Here is a 23222-nt window from a genome sequence, read left to right as displayed (position 1 = left end):
TTATTACTATTATTATTACTATTTTACATGACTTCGTTTTAAAGCATTGAGGTCTCTGAACAGACAGAAGCACAGTCTCTATCTCTAATTTCCAGAACTCTGTGTTAACGGGATTTTACATATCCGTGCATCTCAACAAGCCTCAGCTACTCTTTGTAGGAAATGAAGGGCAGTTGACAGAACAAGGACACGTCAAAATCAAGCCAAGCCAGCCTGCTGAAGCACACGGGATTGATCCGCTTCTGGAAGGCAGGCAAGGGCCACCCGCTCACCAGCCTCCAGCCTCTACATGTGCCACTAGGACATGGCACTTTGTTTTCCATGTCATGTACCAAATATTAGTACATTTGTACAAAGTTACCCTTCGGCCTCTGGGTCCATTCTTTTAGTAAATCTTTTAGTCAGAAACAGGCTCTGATAAAGACAGCAAAGTTTTCAAGGCTGGCTCTTAGAGTACCTTCTCTGGAGAAGGAATCCCTCCTAGACCTCAAAACACAAGCAACCCATTTTTTCTTTCCTTGTAAACCCCAGGACGTGAGAAAGATACTCAGTTCTCTCCATGGTGATAGAAGTGTGCTTGCTAGAGGCCATACTGAGCCACTGTGGAACGTCGATTCCACTTAGCTAGATGTCTACCTGACAGGCTGCTCCAAAATGTTGCTTTAACCCATGACTTAATACTTGCTCTGAGCTGAAACTGACTGCATTCCACCCCAGCCCCAGTGCGGGCTTACACGGTCTGGACAGCAGTGTGTTTCCCATGAGGCTGACTTCGGTCTGGGTCAGGTCACTGAGGAGACCAAAACATTTCCCAGCCTCTTAAACCATCTCAAGATTCTTACGAAGCTTGCTGTCTTGGATTTATCAATCAATGACTCACTGTGTAATAAGCAAGTGGTTATCAAATAAAAAAGGAGCACTGTCTGACAACTGACCTACTAACCAAACCCAGGGAGGAGGGAGGTGGTGGGTGAGGATATTAGACACCATTAAACTGATGACTTGTTTCCTTCCCTCCATTTATCTACCGTAGGAGGGAGGACAGAACTTCCTCTCAGAAGCGCTCTGACTTGGGAGCATTATTCTAGCACACACTGCTGCCTTCCCTTCCATTTTCACTGAACTTCATGCTCCTTGTTGTTGAGTCAGGCAAGCAGTGTGGGTAAGCTTTCTCGGTTCCCTCTGGGCTTCTTCAGGAAATGAGCTGGCTGCTGCCGCCACCATGCTCCAGGCTGTGGGCCTGAGTGGCAGGGGAGAAGGGAGCGTCCCCAGTGTCGATTTTCAGTGCACACACATTTGGGCATTGCAGAACTGAGGGGAGCGAGCCAGGAACATTGAACAGAACCTGCAGACACACATTGGCTGGCAGCCGCTAACTCAAGCCTCTGCCCCGGGCCACGCCGAGACCAGGGTGTCGCGCCTGCCAGACAGGTGGAGAGCCCATGCACAGGCAGTGTGGTGTCCACCAGAGCCTCTGTTTTCCTGGCTCCTTGACAGCCTACTTTCCCCGATACTGGGTGGGGGAGAAAAAGAGGATGCAATTTATAACAGCACCAAGGCCATCTATTTTGAGCCTTGAAGATGTTGGTTGCACATATATTCATTTAAAATTATTTTTGACACGTTCTCTGCTTAATTTATTCATGAAAGGAGTACAAGAGAGGGAAAATGAGCTTAACTTTTAAATGGAAACTTTAGGTTAAAAATTCTTGAATAAAACTCAAGTGGAAAAAACTGAAGTTAACCATGCAACATAAAGAAACACACTGATGCTACAGGTCTTCTTCAAATGCAGAAGCAGGGCGCAGAGCTGGGACCTAAGCTAATTAACAGATGCTATTTCCTTCTCCCTTTCCTCCCTTAACGGTAAAGAGCAGAGGTAAATTTATGCTAAACACCTGATGTCATGCTTGGTGATGGGGGGCTGAAAATAAAGAGAGGGCTTGATTCTGGCCTCTGAGCTTAGATTTTACAACCTTCCAAGTCTACATAGCTCTAAATTATGGGGTTTTTAAAAAACTTGTTTGTTTTTATACATGTGTGTGTGTGTGTGTGTGTGTGTGTGTGTGTGTGTGTGTGATTGTAGCATCTAATGGCCATCTTCAAGCCCTCCTTTTCTTTCCCTTCCTCGTTGTACTTCCAAACTTCCCCTTACAGGACTCATCCTCTTCATATATTTAGGAATGTTCTCCATGGAACTCCATGTTAGCCCTGACACACAGAGCATCTCAAACTGCTTATAATTAACCAGGTTTGTTTGAACTCCTGATCACTTATAAAGCACTAGTTTTATAAACATTTGATACACTAAAAGTTATGCACACTAATTAAACTGCTTATCAATTAAAAAAAACACCCACTCAAGTTTTAAAGATCGCACTCATTACCACTGTTGCCATTTGAATTTACATGGGTGCTATGGTTATGTGTAGCTCAGTGGTCACTGTGTACACAGCATGCGTAGGTCCCTGAATTCAATCCCTAACACAAAGTAAGAAAAGAAGGGAGAAAGAAGGGGGAAAGAAATGTGTCTATACATAGATATACTAGTTTCTATACTGACACAGTGTTTATGTGTCTCACGTCACAGAGTAGCAGCAAGCAGACACTGCTGTACAGAACCAGGCAATGCACGGCACAAGCTCAGGACACTCTCGACTTCCTGCTTCTTTCACCCTCTAAAATAAACAAGCAAGACGCCTTATGAACCGGCCATGCCTCTTTGGATTTATATTGGCAGTGGGCAATACCAGGTTCCAATCAACATGAACAGGGAACCGCTCTTTGTTCCTTCTTCCCACTCCAAACTATTCCTCAGGCAAAGAAAAAAATCAGTGGTCATATTTTAAACTGACAGGGACAACGGAGCAGACACCCCCCTGCTCTTACTTACCCAGGGTCCTTCATCCCTTTCTTCCCAGTGACATAACTTTCTCCTGGCAAAGTGTGACTTTCCCCTGGCTCCCCGTGGCTTCTCTGAGCTGCAGACTACCATATCCCAAAGGTATGTTTGTGCATCTAGACACTATTTGCTTCTAAGGGAGTAATCCTGGAAGCTTGGGAAGTTATACTCAAAGGCAGGAAATCAAAGCCCTCTCCTTTATCTTCAGCTTCAGAATGAAGGGTTTGACCTGTGAGACGGAGATCTGAAAGGATGAGCCATCCTCAGACGAGGAGAGCTCTGCCATGGATGGCTCACTGTGACACCACAGGGGTGCTGAGGACAGTCCCCAGGCCTAGGAAGGAGAGCTGGCTACACTTGCACTGTTTCTTCCTCTGAGGACTTCTAAGAACAGAAATAGAGCAAATCTCAGTAGACCGAGCAGTCAAACTACGTCAAGAGCAGTGATTATCTCAGCTGAATGTCAGTCATTTCAGCTTCTAGAATGCTCTAGAAACAAAGTGTTAGTCACCTTTTGTTTCGATAAACCTGCCCATTACAGTAAGACAGCCTTGTGACTTCCTTGATGTAGCTTCCCTCAATTTCAAAATGATATAAAAGCTCAATTGCAACCTGCTATCTATTTAGGTCAGAGGTCAGGTCTTTCCATGTGGGTCACAAAAGTAGGGGAGGGCAACATGATCACTTATCATCTCTCACTTAGATTGCTGCTCTGAGAATTCCTTGAAAAATTACTCATGTAAAAGGGGACATGGGGCTTTCATGACAGTCACATTGATAAAAGCAGGAGCCGGCAGGTTTAATGATAGGCACGTCTCCCATTAGCACTTAGGGCAATTCAGGTCCAAGGCTTCCTATGGGAATTTCCCTCCAGGTTGGATATGAGGGAAGGATGCAGAACTTGAAGAGGGAATGTTAATAAGTAAGACAGTTCTGTGGAAGAGCGCCCACCACTGTGAGTAGCTAGTAAGTCACACAAACATTCAGAAATGGTTGCTGTAGAGTTTTGTTTCAAATTAACCTGACACATATACGCAAAAAATAATCTTATGGAGGGATTCAAATCTCACAGTTCTGTAGATGTTTGGATTTATTAAAAATAAATATGTAAAGGGACTTCAACTGTTCTCCTTCCTCTTGATAAAAATGAAGCCCAAGAGAATGACAGTCTTATTATGACAATTTAAACGGCCAGTGAAGGGCAGGAAGAAGCAGCCCTGACAAGACTCCACTGTAGTAACATATATCCCTATCCGTACACAGAGGGGCAACTGTAGTAACGTATATCCCTATCCGTACACAGAGGAGCAACTGTAGTAATGTATATCCCTATCCGTACACAGAGGGGCAACTGTAATAATGTATATCCCAATCTGTACACAGAGGGGCAACTGTAGTAATATATATCCCAATCTGTACACAGAGGGGCAACTGTAGTAACGTATATCCCTATCCGTACACAGAGGGGCAACTGTAGTAACGTATATCCCTATCCGTACACAGAGGGGCAACTGTAGTAACGTATATCCCTATCCGTACACAGAGGAGCAACTGTAGTAATGTATATCCCTATCCGTACACAGAGGGGCAACTGTAGTAATATATATCCCTATCCGTACACAGAGGGGCAACTGTAGTAATGTATATCCCAATCTGTACACAGAGGGGCAACTGTAGTAACGTATATCCCTATCCGTACACAGAGGGGCAACTGTAGTAATGTATATCCCTATCCGTACACAGAGGGGCAACTGTAGTAATATATATCCCTATCTGTACACAGAGGGGCAACTGTAGTAATATATATCCCAATCTGTACACAGAGGGGCAACTGTAGTAACGTATATCCCTATCCGTACACAGAGGAGCAGTGAACACTTACTTCTACAAATTAGTGCTACTGTTCTTCTCAGTTGTCTTTTTGTGAACAATCACATTTATCTATTTCCCTAGTAATTTACATAGACTTACAGCCTAATGAATAAGGGATTAACTTGGCAGGCAAATTACTGGGGTTCAAAATCTGTTCCCTTAACCTATCAGTTGAAGGACCTCAGATGACTCACTTTACCTCTCTATAAACTAAAAAATGGGCGCCTTTATCTGTGAAGCTCCCTTCTGGCCAGTTCCTGGAGCACAGCACTGATGCTCCCTGAGTTCCAGTCTCTGGTGTTGGCTTGGTTCTAAAAGCTATGATGGGGATCATGACACCAGACAGAAACTAAAATGAATATACCCTTAACCCTTAGAAGAGCTTTCCCTCAAGGGGGTTGGAGAAATCAAGAGAAAGAAGTTCTCTGTCAGCAGGCAAGGCTGCGGCAAGGAAATTAGGATTCAGGGAGATCCTGAAAAGAAGATAAGGCTACAGTTAGGCTAGAGGAAGCCATTGAGGTGTTTATTTGTGAAGAATTGTGAAAGGGGAGGAGAGCCCACCACTGTAAGGGTCGCTGCATCTGGCTGAATCTGGCTGGAAATCAGCAGTGAGGATTAGTGGGGAGGAAGTGAGTGGGAAGGCCAGAGTCAGCCACAATGACCTGATGTCCGCACTGAGTGGTGTGGACCTTTGTGACAGCTGGCCCAATGGATGGCTTGGGGAGCAAGATGGTAGTCAAGATGATAGAGATTTGACTCACTATTTCAGCACCATCTCATAACTTGGTCTTCATATTCATTTTTAAAATTTGGCTAGACTGTGTCACTCAGAATGTTGGAGAGTGAGATATATATATATATTTAATCTCAGCTCAACAGCTAAGGGTGAGTTTCAGTGTAAAGGAGAGCTGTGTCTTGTTCCTTGGAGTTCTAATTGTCATCTTTATATTTATGATTGGGTTTTTTTTTTATGAAACATGAACATAAATGGAGCATCAAATGTTTATGAAAAGTACTATACTTAAAAGTAGCCAGTTAAGTTCTATTCTATAAGGTGGCCTTGCGCACTTCTGTAGAATCTGTGTAAGTGAAGTGCAGCAGAGAAAGCTTCCCAGGGAAGCAGGCACAATCTTTTCTCTGAAGAACAAAGGACTTCGTTAGCACGCGCTTTTGCAGCAGTGACAGCATCTCAATAAGCTCTCCTTGCCAGAGTTGATCTTGTCAAACGGCACAAACAGAGAGTGCAGGGAAACGCTACAGAACTTTGACTCCAGAAATTAACTCTGAACGAGAGTGAACGCAAAGGGGCAAAGCGGCATTAATATTTATTCACCAGTGCGAGGTCACACCAAGACATTAAACGCTTCCGTTCCTGTGGCTTAGCAGTGCCTAGCACACAAACGGTTGCATCTCAATGGAAGTCTGACAGGAAGGAAAACTGCAACATTATCACGATGAAGCGAAAGTTGCAAATTTTGAGGATTAAATAACCACAGGAACTGGGCTAATAGTGTGTTCTCAGTGCCACAGTGACAATGCTTTAAACGCGCACTAAAGAGCAGTTATTATTCTGCAATATTAAGCATTTTCCTCATAAAAGTGTTTCATCTGCTGGGGCTTTCCCCAGGGATCATACATTTCTAAGTGCTTTATTTTCTCTCTTCCCTCTTTCTCTCTTCTCTCTCACTGCTTAAATCAGAAGGTGTCAAGCCATTTGGAAGATTATCATAACAAAATGTTTTTAACAAAGTTTGATTTTAACAGAACTGGAGGCATCTTAGCACTAACCCAAAACTTTGGGAGGTTCACCAACCTCTAGATTATTTTTTTCTCCAAATGCAGGCTGTTAGAGTAGTACATTTCTCCATCTGTCAGCAGACCGTGCTCGGAATTACATTGTCATATTTAATGCAGAAGGGATCATTCCCCTTTCATGGTTTAAATTCCACATACTACTGTAATTAGAAGACCAGTGTTTTCCTATTTTGTAAATTAAACTAAATATCATAAACTTACATGTATAGGTAGACAAAATTCCCTCTACAACCTGAGGAGATAATCTGAGGACTGAACAACCTCGGAGCTTGGTGTTAGCCTGAGAGCTGCAGTGACGGCACGGTAAGAAGACCCGAAGTGCTAAGCCTACTTCTCTGTCCGAATCCTTCTTTCTGTGTATGTTTATGCATGTGCATATGCATGCACACATGCATGTCCTGATTTAATTTTGAGTGATCTACATGCTCACTGAAGTTCCCAGTGACGAATGCACACAGTGCATATCTCACGATGAAAACATTACAATTAAAAACCCAGCTGCAGTAAACGTGCTCACAATGTTCTGAAAGCAAACAGTCCCACTCAACTTCATATCTAATTTTACAGCTCCTTCAGAAACACACACCTTATTTTTATATCAACTACATCTCAGTCTGCTCTTAACATGTCTCTTCCTTTTGTCTCTTTTGCCACTGACAGAATCTGGTTATTTTCATAAATACATTTCCTCACAGTCTTCATTTCAACATTTTTATTAGACGTAGAATTAGTGGTGGTAGGGGTAGAAATGTGTCATTTGCTCCTACCGATAAGGAATCACTGAAACACTTGAGCACAGCAGACAAACGCTTTTGTAATCCGCAGTGATTCCCTGCCACACTCCTCATTCACGAGTCTGGCTATTCTGCTTGTCATCTCTCCACTTTCCATAATATGCCTGAGAGCTGTGTGTGAATTGAACGACGAGAGTAACAACTGTTGGGAGCCTGTGGCAGAAGCCGGTGGAGGCACTGTGCTGAGCACACAACGTGATTAGCGCATACCTGGTGAGGTGCAGTTGGCGCTCAGACTCGCCCAGCAGCTCTGTGACTTGCAGGCACTCCTGTCTGGCCCGAGCTGCCTTCTGCTGCTCCTGCTCCACTTGCTGCGTGCTTTCGCTCAGTTCCAGTCTCAACTTCTCTATTTCCTTAGACAGAGGGAAGAAAAAATCCATATCAAATCTATATACTTGAACCCAAAACTAGTTCACTTTTATTTCTTCTACAAATCTTTCAGATGCAAAAAAAAATTGTCATTAGACAATTTAGACTAGCTTAAGTTCCGCAACAAAGAGAAAAATCACATTCACAAATGGACAGACCTGAAGTAACTATGGATCATGAGAAGTCTGATTTAAAACATGAAACCACTGGATGTGAATGCTGCAATGACTGATAATCTAACTTCATGCAAAGGCTTGTTCTCTTAAAGAGTAATGGAACTCCCTTTAAAATGTAATATGTCATTTAAGAGATACGACCAGACACAGGCAGTGATATAGATCAATGTATGACATTTGTACTTAAAAAGACAGACTTACAGTTTTACTTGGATGCCATAGAAACCAAATTAAAGGTTAAAAAAAATTGTTTTTAAGAAAGTATGTTGTGTCAAAGAGGCATTAGCGTGCTGTCTAATAGTATTTATAAACAATTTGGAGACAGGCTCAGCCTGAGTGCATGAAACTTCCCAGTGTACATATTAACACCTGGACTGGCAGGCGGGCAGAGCACGCCAACATTAGGGGTACAGATGTGTACACATGTATGATATACAAACATGTCTGAACATGTATGAACCTGCACAGTAGCTTACTATTTAGTTTGAGGAAGAAACTCCTTATCTTACCAATACTCGAATGTTTCAAAGCAAAGATAACTTATACTGCATATATTTAAGATGGTTTTTATATTAAAGTAAAAATATTCATTACAGAACATCTATGACATTAAGCAAAGCAAAGGAGCTGAACATTAACAAATTGGACTTTAAAAACAAGAAGAGCTAAAGGTTTGTTTTCAACTTAGTACACAATAAGCAAGAAGCAAGTTTGCTATACAAAATGCACTATGTTTTCATGTCTGACCAATTTAAAGGCAGCATTTGCACATGTTTAAAATGTTTTGCTGTCATTTACCAATATTCTGAGTGACCTCTAGCTACATTCCACCCATCAACTATGATAAAGCAAATGACTCATTTCTTTATCTTTATAATGCTATCTTCACTTTATCCTGTCAAAATTTTATATTACAATAATATGATGAAGTAACTTGCTATAAGTTCTCAAATATTATTTTCTTTTTAAAAATCCATATACTTACAGGTCCACCACGTTCATGCAGAATAGGTTTTTATATCTTTCAGATTGGAATACCAAAATAAATAATAAATAAATAAATAAATAAAAAACACCCCACTTTATTTCTTTAAAATATTTTAAGTTATTAAAGTTATGCTGAGACTTTTGCAATCTTAGAATTAAATATAGCTAAAGATGTAAAACATAATAGGGAAGTCAGTAAGGTTTCTTTGCCTAGAATTTATAAAATTAGGAGCAAGTAATTCTAGAATTGGAGTTATGTGTTGGCATTACAACTTCAAAACTTCACTCAATATTTGCTTTTACATCATGCTATTTATAAAAATCTGTGCTAAATATGAGCAAGTCAGAGAATCACCATCTTTTCTGGATTCAGCAGGTAAGAATTCATGTGGTAGATGAGACAGACACACACACACACACGCGCGCGCACACACACACACACACACATACACACACACACACACGCACACACACACAAGAAACAACAAATGCGTTCCCGAGAGAGCACGTGTCCTCAGCATGGGCAGGGAGATTAGCATAGGAGACAAAGTGGAGATAATGTGAAGCCACCAAAACCCCATGGCTGGGAGATGGGACCACAGCATCAGAGACATGGACTGCAGGTCATAATTTCTTATGGATGGCAGGAGACAATGGCTTAAACAGATATGCAATTTGAGAAGCTTAGTTTTAAAAGCTAGATCAATGTGTATGATCAACTTTAGGCAGAAAAGTATGGCAGATGGGAAACCCTGAACAGATAGCAGCAATATTCCAGACAGGAGAAGTAGATTTACAACAGAAATATAAGAGAAAAATGATGACTTTATGGGAAAATGGGAAATATTGTGGTGAATAATATGTTTGTGATACAAACCCGAGGACCTGGGTTAGATCCCTAGACCCCATGGAAAAGCCAGGCCTGAAGGTGCCACCCTGTAACCCCAGAGCTCAGAGGACAGAAGGGTTCTAGGAGTTTACTGGCCAGCAGTCTAATCTACTTGACAAGCTTCAGGTTTAAGAGAGACCCTGTCTCAGAAAATGAGTTGGGGAGCAACAGAGCAAAAGACCTGACCTTGACCTCTGACCTAGACACACACACACACACACACACACACACACACACACACACACACACACACACACACACCAAACAAATACACTAGTGTATTTCACTAAAAAGATACAAGAGTGACAGAAAGAAAATAAATCCCAAACTTCCTTGAGAAGAATACATTCACTTGGTAAGCATTTCCCAACAACAACACATGCACTTTATACCATTTTAACTCGACAGCAGCTGTTTTCATGTCCTCACATAGTAAAGCGGCTGTACTAAAATTCAGCCAAACCTACAGGCGAAGAACAGTTTCAAGAGCCCACACAATCAGGGCTTTAGCACTGTCTGCCTCTGTGACCTTGACAAGTCACTTAACTCTCAGACACCTTCTTGAACCTAAAGTCAGAGAGATGCCTGGAGCTAGCTCATGAGACTGTGGTGAGTGAAAACCAGAAAGGATGACATCAGCAAAGACTGACCTGGCAGAGGTCACGTGGCTGTGCCAATCACTCTAGCTCAAAGTGAAGCACCTGTCTAGGACATGTGAAGCACTGAGTTCAAATCCCAGCACTAGTTTAATCCAACAAGACTCCCCCCTCCTATAAAAGCACTATCTTGGTATAAACTGAATAAAAACTTATCTATTCTAATTTCAAAATGCAAAATTACTTTTTGTTAGGAAAATGGAAAAGAGCGGCCTGCTTCTGATTGTGTGTACCAGCAAAGGCGCTCACTGGGACAGATAATCAAAACCAACAAAGACTCTCACCAGCTGGACGGAGGGTCAGCACTTAGCTCTCTGAGTCAGGAAAACCTGCCATGGCATCAACTCCAGCAGTTAGAAGAGAAACCTCTTGCCAGAAATGCCATGCTCCCACTGGCGGGACAGCCCTGCACCTCACCCAACTAGGTCAGGGCTGTTTCCTGGCTGTGGATGAGTGGCGTGGGGATGGTCATAGGCCAAATGTGCATTCCTCTCAAAGTACACCATTAACTGATGTCGGCAGTGCAGTCTGACACAGCCATCTTTTGGCCAGCTGCGTTACACCACATAGCTTTACACCTCACCAGAAGACATACCTCAAATCATAACCACGAGAGCCGAAAGAAGAGCTCACTGTAAAGCACTAGCCTAGCATGGGTCCAGCTGGGGACACTATCCTCAGAAACAAAAGAATAAAACAAAATCATGACTGCGGTGACTGGAAGGACAAAAGGTGGAAGCTGTTATGAATGGCTATTTGGAACCTCTAGCTATAGGGGTCACAGGCCTTAGGGGAGAAGTCACTACTGACGTTCTGCTAAACTGACACATTATCAACTCTTCTAATAGTTATCTTTACTTTTTTTTAGAAAGGTGTCTGAGTATTTTGCTTCTTTCTCTCTACACACACACACACACACACACACACACACACACACACACACACACCCCATGTGAATGCTTGCTGTCTGCAGAGGAAAAGACATCTGATCCCCTACAACTGGAGTTACATGTGGGCGCTGGGAACTGAATTCATGTCCTTTCCAAAAGCAGTAAGTGGTCTTAACCACTGAGACATCCTTATAACTTCTATATTCATGTTTTAAGTGGCATATTACTATTTCTTGATTTGTAATATAAGAAACTGGCTATCATCTCTTTGCTGGGCAGCACTGTGGCTGGCACCACTCAAATGTAGGAATTCTATGACAGCCTACCCATCACTCTAAAGACCCAACTCATACCTTTGGATAAGTTTAGTTACGAATCAGTAGCTCATTATTGATATAGTACTGATTCGTTACATTATAATAAAAATTGTTTCCTCTACTGGTACAAGCATTATTCTTCTGAATTAATTTCTTCATTAATGTTTTATTATTTAAAATAGCCTAGTATTCTATATGGGGAATATAGTTTGCTTGCTTTTGAGCTGAGTCTTGCTGGGTTGTGGAGGCTGGCCTCAAATTCTAAGATGCAAATGATCCTCCCTGTCTCTTTCACATAAATACCAGGGAATACACGTGTATGTCTTCCCTCTGGTCGCTCACTTAATTTATTTTTTTAAGTAACTGACATTTCTCCACAAGAATTAAAATTTAATTGTCCAGGGGTTGGGGATTTAGCTCAGTGGTAGAGCACTTGCCTAGCAAGCGCAAGGCCCTGGGTTTGGTCCCCAGCTCCGAAAAAAAGAAAATTTAATTGTCCAGTAGTCAACTAGTAACATTTTCTAATACTGAAATATCAAAGTATATTTTTAACTTACTTCTGACACTTTTAATTTGTCTTTTATCAATTCTTTATGTCTTCCTAATGCACTTTAAGAGGTCCTTGTTGATCAGGCATAGTCATATGTGTGTGTAAATGCAGTATATGAGGGCAAGGCTCCCCTGCCCTCAATAAAGAGTTCCTTCTTTTCCTAAGAAAGGAAACCTAAAAACACAATAGTGTGTGTGTGTGTGTGTGTGTGTGTGTGTGTGTGTGTGTGTGTCCTAGGACAGCTGCTACCTTACAGATAAACTGAAGAGTTTGTCTGTACATGAAATCCTACTTTGAAGACTATATTCTCTCAGAATAGTAGAGAGCCTACATTGTCATCTTTAGGATTGTTATGACCCCATTGAAGAGCCTCTCTGATTTCTAATATTGCTCTATAATTTGCTTTTCTTTTCCTGGAAACTTCTAACACTCTGTTCCAAACTCATTCTGCAGTTTAATGAGGGCAGAGAAGGCATTTGTGTCCTTGTTTGCAGTGGGAGCCTTTCAATAGGGAGCCTTGCCGAAGGTTTGGCTTTCAGTTGGGGATACTACCTTGAATGGTTAATTTTAAATGTTTTAATGCTGGGCATTCTGTATTTTCTAGATAGCCCTGGTACTCACTAGGCTATCTACTGGACAGGTTGCCTAAATTACTAATTACCTCTATTGAAATTAAGAAAACAATGCTGTGCTTTTACCCCCTCAGTCAGTTCCTGCATCCCCTTACACTTTTATATAATTTATTTTCATTTTTCATGTAAAATACTCATCTATTGAAAGTACAGAGTTTCAAAGATGCTCTTCTCATTTGCTCTACCACCTCCTCAGTTTCATCCAGGTTTCTGAGAGGCTACTTTTGCTGCAGTGACTTAGCAGAGTGGGCAATCTATAGAGAAAGAGGTTTGTTTCAGGGCATGGGCACAGAGGCTGGGTGGATCCTGGAGTGGAAAGGGAGGCGCAGGCTCACACAGCACAGAGAACACTGCAGCCCTGCTTCAGAAGGCTTCTCACGTGCATCTCGAGTCCAGTCCATGGTCACAAAAGCTCAGGGAAGACACTTCTCCATTCCCAGGGCCAGCCTCCAGACACAAACACCTCTACTGTCCCCAAACTGTCATACAGACAATTAAGACTTTAAAGCATAAGCTCTTAGGGGACAGATTTAAAGCATAGCCAGACTCCTTTTTGGTTTTGGTCTTGCTTTTTCCTGTTTGTCTGTTTTAGTCCCTCTGTTGTGCAGTGAGTATGTAGTGACTGAAAGTATAGACGTAATGAGACTTGGAAAACATATTATTTTATTATGTATTGTCACCACACCCAGTCACTACTGGGGATGCCAAGAAGTGCTTGCTGACAGAAACCTGATATAACTGTCTCCTGAGAGGCTCTGCCAGAGCATGACAAATACAGAGGCCAATGCTCACAGCCAACCATTGGAGTGAGAATGGGGTCCCCAGTAGAGGAGTTAGAGAAAGGACTGAGGATGCTGAGGGGGTTTTCAACCCCACAGGAAGAACAATATCAACAAACTAGACACCCCAGAGCTCCCAGGGACTAAACCACCAACCAATGAGTACACATGGAGCGACCCAGGGCTCCAGCTGCATATCAGTGGGAGGAGAGGCCCTTGGTTTGTCAAGGCTCGATGCCCCAGTGTAGGAAAATGCCAGGGCAGGGAGTTGGGAGGGAGTAGGTGGGTGAGTGGGGGAGCACCCTCATGGAGGCAAGAGCGGGGTGGAATAGGAGGTTTCTGAGGGGACACTGGGAAGGGGGATAGTATTTGAAATGTAGATAAAGAAAATATCCAATGAAAAAATGAAAACAAAAAAAGAAAATTCCTATTGTATATGCCTCACAAATTTCTAGGAGAGAAATACAAAAAGGTTATATTGCCTTAAATCCAGAGAATTACTTTTCCTGGAAAGCAAATGAAGCAGACAGAACTTATTAAGCCTGCTCCCAAATATTATTGAATTTAACATTATTTTGTAACTGGGAATTCTAGCATAAGCTTGTACTCCCAGCACTTAGGAGGTCAAGACAGGAGGACAACGGTAAGTCAGGGGCCTGGCAGGGCCACCAAATGGACTCAAGGCCAGCCAGGATTACAGAAACCCTGTCTCAAATGCTTCTAAATGCTCTGTCATCTTTAGTATAGGGTGACTTATTTGTATTATAAAAGATGAAATGGGATAAAAGGACCAAAATATAAAAGTAGAAGACTAGAATTTAAAAACCCTTGCGCAACCAGAAGGAAGAGCATGTGGTTTTGAAGCTGACATAATTTGACAATGTCAGTTTGTGACTTGGGGAGCAGTGGTCAAATTAATACAACGTGTTTTGAAAAGAAAAGCAGTGCACGATGCTGAAGGCTAAGGCAGAACCATCTGTCACATAATGGATGGCAAAGGACAGACTTGCAGGAGACTCGGTAGTAACCAGTGGATAAAGGACTTGCCCTGATAGGACGGACTGCATCAACCTATAAGACTTGCTGTCTAGGGGGAACCCAAAGCTCTGTTAGTAAGAGGCAGAACATGATCCTTTGTGTGAAGTAATGATGCTGTAGGTTTGCAGTGGTCAGAGCTGCATTCCTAACGGCGAGACATGGAATGCCTTCATTGTCACAGAAGTTTCTATGGACAGTACCAGAGTCGAGCAGAGAACAATTCATTTTTAAGGCCTCCGGAGGAAAGGAGTTGATGTGAATGAAAAGCTAAGTCGTCCCTGAGTCGTTTTGGGAAGGACTCACAATTCTGCCTTACTGCAGATGCAGAGGCTTGCTGAGCCCACTCTAGGGAGCCTTTTCCCGGCTACTGCTGGTGGAGCCGTGGCACTGGTCACTTGTTTTTATTGTGGGCCTGAGAACAATACTGACACCACATGTCCAGCCTTAGAGTCTGCATTTTAAAATCTCGCTTTGTGTTCATGACAACCTTGTAAGAATAAGCGTTCTATTTCTGTTCCACAGATGTGAAGGAGCTTACAGAAGACTATACAGTGTGCAGCTGGGAGGAGAACTGGGTTTGGCTGATTTCAACGCTTGATCTCTCTATTCTACTCCTCTGCCTCTTTGAACACACCTACATGCAGCATAAACTAAAGACCTCACAGTCCAGTTTGGCACAGGTAAAGGACACAAGTAACAGGGTCACTGGAGACTCGAGTAAGACTCAGATGGCCTGGACCAGATACCATGATTACCATTCATCATTCCAACAGAGCCATGGCCATAGTTCCCTCTGAAGACATTTTCACGCCAGCATGAGCCAGTGTGGACCTGGCATCTTATTAGCCTTCCAGAATAAATACATGTAATTCTGTGAAACTTCTGTTTCTCTAGTAACTTCTAAATCACTTTCTATTGTAAGCAAATAGTCCTTAAAGAATTTTTAAAATGTTCTTTTCTCTTCCTATGATGTTAGGAGAAATAGCAACTAATGGATTCAAAAGAACTTCCTGAAGCCTAATGTGGCTCTCAGGCAAAAACCTGTGCATAAAACAGATGAACTGGGGCTAAGAAAGACACTGAGATGATCAGATTCAATACACTATACCAGTACAGTATACACAGATTTTTGTGCGAGTAGACTCAAGGCAAAGAAAGAAGGCCTACACCTTTGCAGGCCTACGCAAAAGCGCAGGGGACAGCACTGCCCTTTGGACACAGCTTTACACATCCTGTAAGGACAGGAAGTGGGCAGTAAAAGGGGTCATTCTTTCCAGTCTTGAGAATGTAAGTAGTTTACTCCAGACAAAATATCGAGCCATTTAGAAACTTTACATTTCTTCTTTAAAATTTGTTGCATTTTGCCCCTAACTCCTTCATGCCCTTTCAGTGTCCTAAAAGTTTTAAATAGAACAATCTTCCAGGTGTGGTGCACTTATAGATTCACATTGTAACCACCACGGGCAGAGAGATATTGAGTGTAGTATTGTTAGAAATAAAGAAACATTAAAATAACTTAGATGAGGTACATTTTCAAAGAGGATGTGATATTGAAAAGCTATGATAGAAAAAAGGAGTAATAATTTTTTCTAATGATGCATGGCCAAGAGTAGTTAAGGTTTCATGAACATGACTAAAGGTAAGCAGGATCACAGATGGAAATGGACAGAGATTACCTAAAAGTGGAGACTAAAATGAGGTGGCATTAGACAAGATGATTCTGAGGGCAGAGAGGGTTCAGTTGAGAAAGGGTTAAGTCTCCTAGCTGAAAAGATAGTGGTGAAACAAATGGAGACTTCACAAAGCATGGTGGAACCAGGACTGTGCATCTCCTGATGGCTGATAACACCATTCATGATGGGGAGGTTTGTTTAGTTCCTCAGTGTCGGGTATGAGTCCCCTCCCTGAGATGGCTTTAAGTTCAGTCTGACAGCTGTTGGTTGGACTTGCCAAGACAGTCATTACTGTTTGCAAGATTTGCAGCTAGGTAGGGCCATTGATAACTCTCTCTGCCCCAATGTACTTAGCATCTTCTAACACTATGAGAGGAAGCATCCAGGTTAATACTAGCTTAATTTCTCCATGTCCTGTGACAAAGTATGCAGCATGTTCAGCAAAGTGTCTTGCTCTCAAGTTCTGGCAGTCAACCAAGAACAATAATTATATCCTGTTACTGTTTGGGGGTGCTTCTTAGAACCCCTGGCCAACAACTCTAACGTAGCTATCCCACATCAGGCACCAGGTTTTTGGCAGTCTATGGACTTGGGGCGGGGCATCATACTCCATAGGAGAGGCCCTAGTCTCTAGGGGAATATATTACTAGCATTTTGCTAAATTGATATACTAATTGCCATTTAAAAACATATCTTTAATACATAGATCAGTGCATCTCTCATCCCTCATCAAAGAGGTTTCTTTTTGCAATGGATGAAGGCTATTACAGACAGCCACAAATAGTCAAAGTACAGAGAGTAAGTGCTTATGGAATGTTCGGCTCCAAATGACACAACCGCAATGCTCAACTCATATAAAACATCAAGGAAGGGAAAGCAGAAAGGAAGTGAGAGCCAGATGACTGGGCGAACTGCTGTGAAAAAGTGTCTTTGAACATGCAGGGATGCTGTACTCGTGAGCTCACAGCAGCCGTGCTGGCTGAACAAGGCCTGCCCAAGACCCCACCAGTTCACATCCCAGTGTGGACGTGGGAAGAGCTCACTAGGGTCCACCCTTAGTTGAGGGCTGAGGAAGGAAGAACCAGTTTTGTTCAGGGATAAGTTCCCTAATAGGGTGTCCATGCCTAAGTGGTTACACTACTATTTTCTCATGGGCGTACAGGAAGCACTGATAGAGCTTGGTAGAACTTTTATATAAAATTTTATTATTATACTATTATAGAAGAAGAGGAAATGAATTCAACAGGGGCGTATGGGAGCATTGGAGGAGAGATGAATATAATCAAAATGAAATGTACTTGTGTATGAACAAATGTGGAGATTTAAAATTCTTAGAATCAGGTTTTCATTGTTCGAATATCAGCAAGTGCTTTGAAAGCTGAATTAGAAAAAGATGGCTGCCATCCACAATGATGGTACAAACCCACCACTTCAGACCCACTCCTATCTACAACTGCCCAGGATGGATTGCCCACTTTCTCCATGCAGAGTCTCCAGTCTGTGGCCTGGACTTGAGTGTCAGTGCCTTGTAATGGATGCAACATCCTAATTTCCTTCTCAAACTCATTCACTTAGGTGAGGACTACTGTAAGACATGGCACACCTCCGTCTGCTCATGTGTCTGCATACCTCCCGTGGCATGAGCATCTCACAATACTAAATGCTGTAAGACATGGCACACCTCCGTCTGCTCATGTGTCTGCATACCTCCCGTGGCATGAGCATCTCACAATACTAAATGCTGTAAGACATGGCACACCTCCGTCTGCTCATGTGTCTGCATACCTCCCGTGGCATGAGCATCTCAAATACTAAATGTAATGTCATCAAGAAACAGACCTAATTGTCACATAAAAGCATGTCCATACAAAACCAACTGACTTATCTGTTTCTGTCTGAATAAATAAAGAGCAACTTATCCCAAGAGTAGTAGAAAGATTATGTAAAATTTTGAGAAAGGGTAAGTGTGTTAGTTGTTTGGTTTTTTTTTTGGGGGGGGGGGCGGGGGTAGCAGGGCAACTAGACACACACTGAAGTCATCTGTGAAAAAAGAAACTCATTTAAGAAAATTCTCCCCCAGACCTGCCTACAGGCCAATTTGATTAATGATTGATAGGAAAGCTCAGCCCACTGTGGTTGGCACCACCTCTGGGAAGATGGTTCTAGAAAGCCAGTTAAGTAAGCAAACAAGCTAGGGGGTTGGGGGTGAGCTACTATGACCTATTTTTCCATGACATCTACTTTATTTCCTGCCTCCAGGTTCCTGCCTTGAGTTTCTTCCATGACTTCCCTTCAGGATAGACAATGAGTCGTAAGCTGACATAAACCTCCTCTTCTCCAAGTTGCTTTTAGTCATGGTGTTTGATTACAACAGCAGAAAGCAAACTAAGCTAGCATGAATGTTTGCAGTCTAAGAGAAAAATGTGGCACTAGACACAAAAATAAATATGTGCAAATCTATCTAGACTACTAAATAAGGAGCAACTTGGATTTTTCAAGAGTAAGTTTGGTAATATAAAATTTCCCCTTCCTAAAATGACAGGCCACTGTAATGAAACACATTGAGTTTATTTTAGTAAATACATTTCAATATGATTCAATAGCCCATCTTGGCACACTGGAAGGGGTCAGTAATACTTAACTATGATAAATGGAAAAAAAAACCTTTACTCTTGTCATCTGTGAAGATCTTGGAATTTGCCACCACAAATATCCAGGGTCTGTTGTAACTGCCAAGATAACAGCTTCTTGAACTTCCTAGCCTAGCTAAGTGACACCCAACACTTTGAGAACTACAAAGTTTAACACTTCAGCAAGTAAAAATGGCCTCGGTTGGTGCCAGGCCATCTAGGACAGCACTTCTCTATTTTGTTTTGTTCATGGCTATATCATAAGATCTCTGTTCACTAAGTTAATAAACTTTAAACACTCTGGATCTTTGGCAGTTTCTTATTTTATATGGTCTCCTATCTCACATACTATAATATACTGAGATATTGACTACCACATCTTATGGGGTTGTCTGTGAAGAAATATAACTGAAAAAATTAATACTGCTTTGTGCTTATAAAGAAAAATCTCCATATTGGAAAGAGCTCAAAACAGATAAGACATGAGTTTCTTACTTTCTAGAAAGAATCTGTTAGCAAAATATTCAACATTCCAATTTAATAGAGAGAAAAATTATTTTTCATTTAAGATGCTAACATATAAAATTAACTTTATATGCATGCTTTACATATAATATCTAAATATAGGCATATTTAAAATATATGTATATTATAATATATTACATATGCATGTATATAATACATTCAAATTGACTTTATGCTATTTCATGAAATAGTGCCTGAATAGTGTTAGTTTCTAAAAAGATCCAAGAAGAAAGACTGGCATGGTGATTTATACTTAGAGGCAGGAGCCAGGCCAGGCTAAGTAGTAAGTTCATGGCCGACCGGGGATGAATGTCATTTGCTCTTCTAAGAGAATGAGACAGTCCCTGGGCAGAGAAGCACGAGGTATGGCTGAAGAGGACAACTCTAATTCCTAAGTGAGAAAAGCCAATCCAAGGCAGTCTTGAACTTGTGTCTTCAGACAAATTAGCACAGCTTTTAGGATGCTGCCAGGATATCTGGGTGATCCAAGCTAAATCCTAGAGCCTAAATAAAGATAGGAGAACCAGGATTCTAGTGTTGTCCTCTGACTTCCGAATGCACACATGCCCAAGCACACACAACACGAATATACACATGAACACTAACAATCAATGCAGAGAGCAGGAAAACAGCCACTTTAAAATGGCTTCATATCTTTTTAGAAAGTCACACTAAACTGACCTAGTCCTTTTGAAAGCATTTCAAAAGCATGTTGGATCTACAATAACTATGGTGGAAGAGAAAGAAAAGTCTAGTGTGGTTTCTTTAAGAACAACCTGAAGTAAAAGTAGGAATCTCTGACAGAGACTCCAAGACACTGCAGAGCTCAGTCCGACTGGACACGCGCATAGCACCCCCTTCCCAGGGGTCAGGGATCCGCCCTGAAGATGGCAATGGCCAGAGGTGCTCCACAGCACCACCTCAGTGCTCCTCACAAAGACAGGGCAATGCACACAAGGACACGCAGCGCCTGTGACAGCATGGACAAGACCCCTCCATGCTCGAGGTAGACAACACCCTAGTGTAGAGAGCGGAAAGTGGGCACGACCCCAGCACGAAGTGATAGCTGATGGGAGACAAAGGAGGAGTTTTGGTTAGTGGTGTGACCATACGCCGAGATAGGTCCCATCCCCAAGACTAGCTGGGTACCACAAACTAGGTTTGGTGGAGAAGCTGGGTGAGAAGGGGTTCAAGGGTCAAGATGGCTGAGACGGGAGAGTTGAAGGTAGTGAACACGTTCAAAATATGCTGAGTGTCTCAAAGAATTAATAAACTGCTGTTCAAAAAATGGGGTTTCTCTTCTCGGAAAAGGCAACCCCACACAAAACAACATAGACTTTTCACATATCAAGAAATTGTTTTACATGCTCTTCACTAATAAAAACACTCTAGTAAGTATAAATGCTATAAAGAAAGCACATTACTAACAATGGTGGCTACAACACTTGCTTCGCGTGTACAAGGCCCTGGGTCCATGGCTATCTATCTCCACACAAAGAAAAGCAGAAGGGAGGAGAAGAGCAGCGAAGAGGATGGGGAAGGAACCCAATGAGAGAAAGAAAGGCAATCGAAACATGAGTCAGGAACACACCCCACGGTGAGAAAGGGAATGCTGCCTCAGTAGCTGACTTTTACCACCAGTTGCTAAAATCATACAAAGAGGTCTGCGACCCCATAGGAAGAACAATAATATCAACCAACCAGACCCCCCAGAGCTCCCAGGACTAAACCACCAAGCATGTGTACTCTTACACATGGAGTGACCCATGGCTCCAGCCATATATGTAGCAGAGGATGGCATTGTCTGGCACCAATAGGAGGAGAAGCCCTTGGTCCTGTGAAGGCTTGTTTTCCCAGTATAGGGGAACGCCAGGGTAGTGGGGTGGGAAGGGGAGCATCCTCATAGAAGCAGGGGGAGATGGGAGTGGGGAGGAAGGATCCAGGAAAGGGAATAACATTTGAAATGTAAATCCATAAACTATCCAATTAAAAAGAAAATACAAGAATTTCAGTTTGAGAAAGCAAAGTATTAATTTACTTCTTTACATAATTCCTTCCCTTAGTGAAAAAAAAATATGGTTCTGGAGATATGGTTCAGCAGTTTTGAATTATACTGCTCTTACAGAGGAGCTGTCTAGTTCCCAGCACCCATGTCTAGAGACTTACAACCACCCCAGAGTGTCTGATGCCCACTTTTGGCCTCCACAGGTACCTGCACTCATGTGGCAGACACACAGGCAGACAGACAGACAGACATATGCAAATAAATGAAATAAATAGTAAAAGGAAAACTCCTTAAGTCCTCAATTCAGTATGGTAAATGATTATGAATAGTGTATGTTTCTACACTGTCTGATACACATGGGTGTGTGTGTGTGTGTGTGTGTGTGTGTGTGTGTGTATGTATCAAATATCCAATTATACACATATGGACACATGGATATGCACTGTCCATGTAAAACATGTGATTCGTCTCGGTCTTCTCTCCTTTATAATACTGAAGTGATTGCTTATCATTTTGATAAAAAAGGTAAATTTACTGAGACATGTAATTTATACCACTTCTCCCTCGAATTTACAACCACAAGCTACAGAAAATAAGAAGTCACTACAATGGTCTAGTTCAGTTCTTAGATTTATATCAGGAAGTGTCTCATAAATAGTAAAATTAGACTCCAGGACTCCTTCTGTTAAGCCAACCATCAATCGCATACCTTATTTCTCCACTTTAGGGCTCGTCTATGCATCTATCAAAGCTGCAAGATTTCCCAAAAGATTAGTTTTGTGGCCCACAGGTTGAAAGCGATATTAGAATAACCTGGTGTGCACTGTCACTACTAACTAGTGTGACTCCCACAGTTCCCACATTAAAAGGACTCTGAACAGACACAGAAAACAGGGTAAACAGAAAAGCCACACTAAAGCAGTGTTCAGAGACAACAGTAAATACCATGTGACGATGCTTCCAGGTAACCCAAGATGATCTCACTACCTATTAAAACCTATATGTCACCTGAATATATCCTACCCATAGCTATATCTTATTTGCTAGAGAAAAACTTGATGTGTAAATATAAACACATAAAATTTATTATTTTTTCAGTCTTGAAAATATCTTTATCGTTAGATTTTTAATGCTCTTAAGATTTTTTATTATAACCTTAAAAATGACTGAAAGATACTATTCATAATTATAAATCAAATAGGTTATTTAAATTTTTCTTCAAAATTTATAATGCTTTAAATGCCTTCTCAGCCTAAAGGATTTCATTATTGGATTTTCAATATTCAAATAAATGTTTTTCATAATCACAGGTACTGATCCTGGCATAGGTATAAAAGTACTAATTACAAAAACAACAACTTCAAAGAAAAGTGAGCAATTAGCCATTCTAATAATAAGCAGAGTTTCAGCTATGACATCAGCTATTAAAAATTACTTTTTAAAGAATTAGTTCATTTACTTGCAAACAGAAAACCAGACAAAACTATTTTGTCTCCCAACAGTGTGATTTTTATTATTTTTCTACCATAAATTCTTATATGTGATGTTACTTCTACAGCTGTCTGAAAAGTAATCAGTTAACTATTCTGAATTCTAAAGCATTTATACCAGAAATCTCTTCGGTTGCCTGATAGCCCCGTGCACATTTTTAAGGTCATCGGGCTGAAATACTGTGCTCATGAGCTGTCTTAAGAAAGTGTATCTGGCCCTTTCTCAAGATTTT

At 41.6% G+C, this 23222-nt stretch overlaps 1 protein-coding gene across 24 annotated transcripts in view; it reads right to left on the bottom strand.

The window, feature by feature from the left end:
- The window catches only part of Sdccag8 (SHH signaling and ciliogenesis regulator SDCCAG8), a 231469-nt gene that overhangs the window by 135018 nt on the left and 73229 nt on the right, over positions 1-23222 (bottom strand). For all 24 annotated transcript variants that reach the window (XR_010056919.1, XR_010056920.1, XR_005492248.2 and 21 more), the window contains one exon: positions 7594-7736. Coding sequence is in view for 19 of the 24 variants with exons in the window: in NM_177929.3 (NP_808790.2) it covers positions 7594-7736 (143 nt within the window). In the remaining 5 variants the exon portion in view is untranslated. The remainder of the gene's footprint in view (positions 1-7593; positions 7737-23222) is intronic.

This window comes from Rattus norvegicus, chromosome 13 (assembly GCF_036323735.1).
Source record: "Rattus norvegicus strain BN/NHsdMcwi chromosome 13, GRCr8, whole genome shotgun sequence".
In the NCBI taxonomy this organism is placed as follows: Eukaryota; Metazoa; Chordata; class Mammalia; order Rodentia; family Muridae; genus Rattus; species Rattus norvegicus.
Note: the sequence above shows the minus strand (reverse complement) of the source record. Positions and strands in the feature narration are given on the sequence as shown.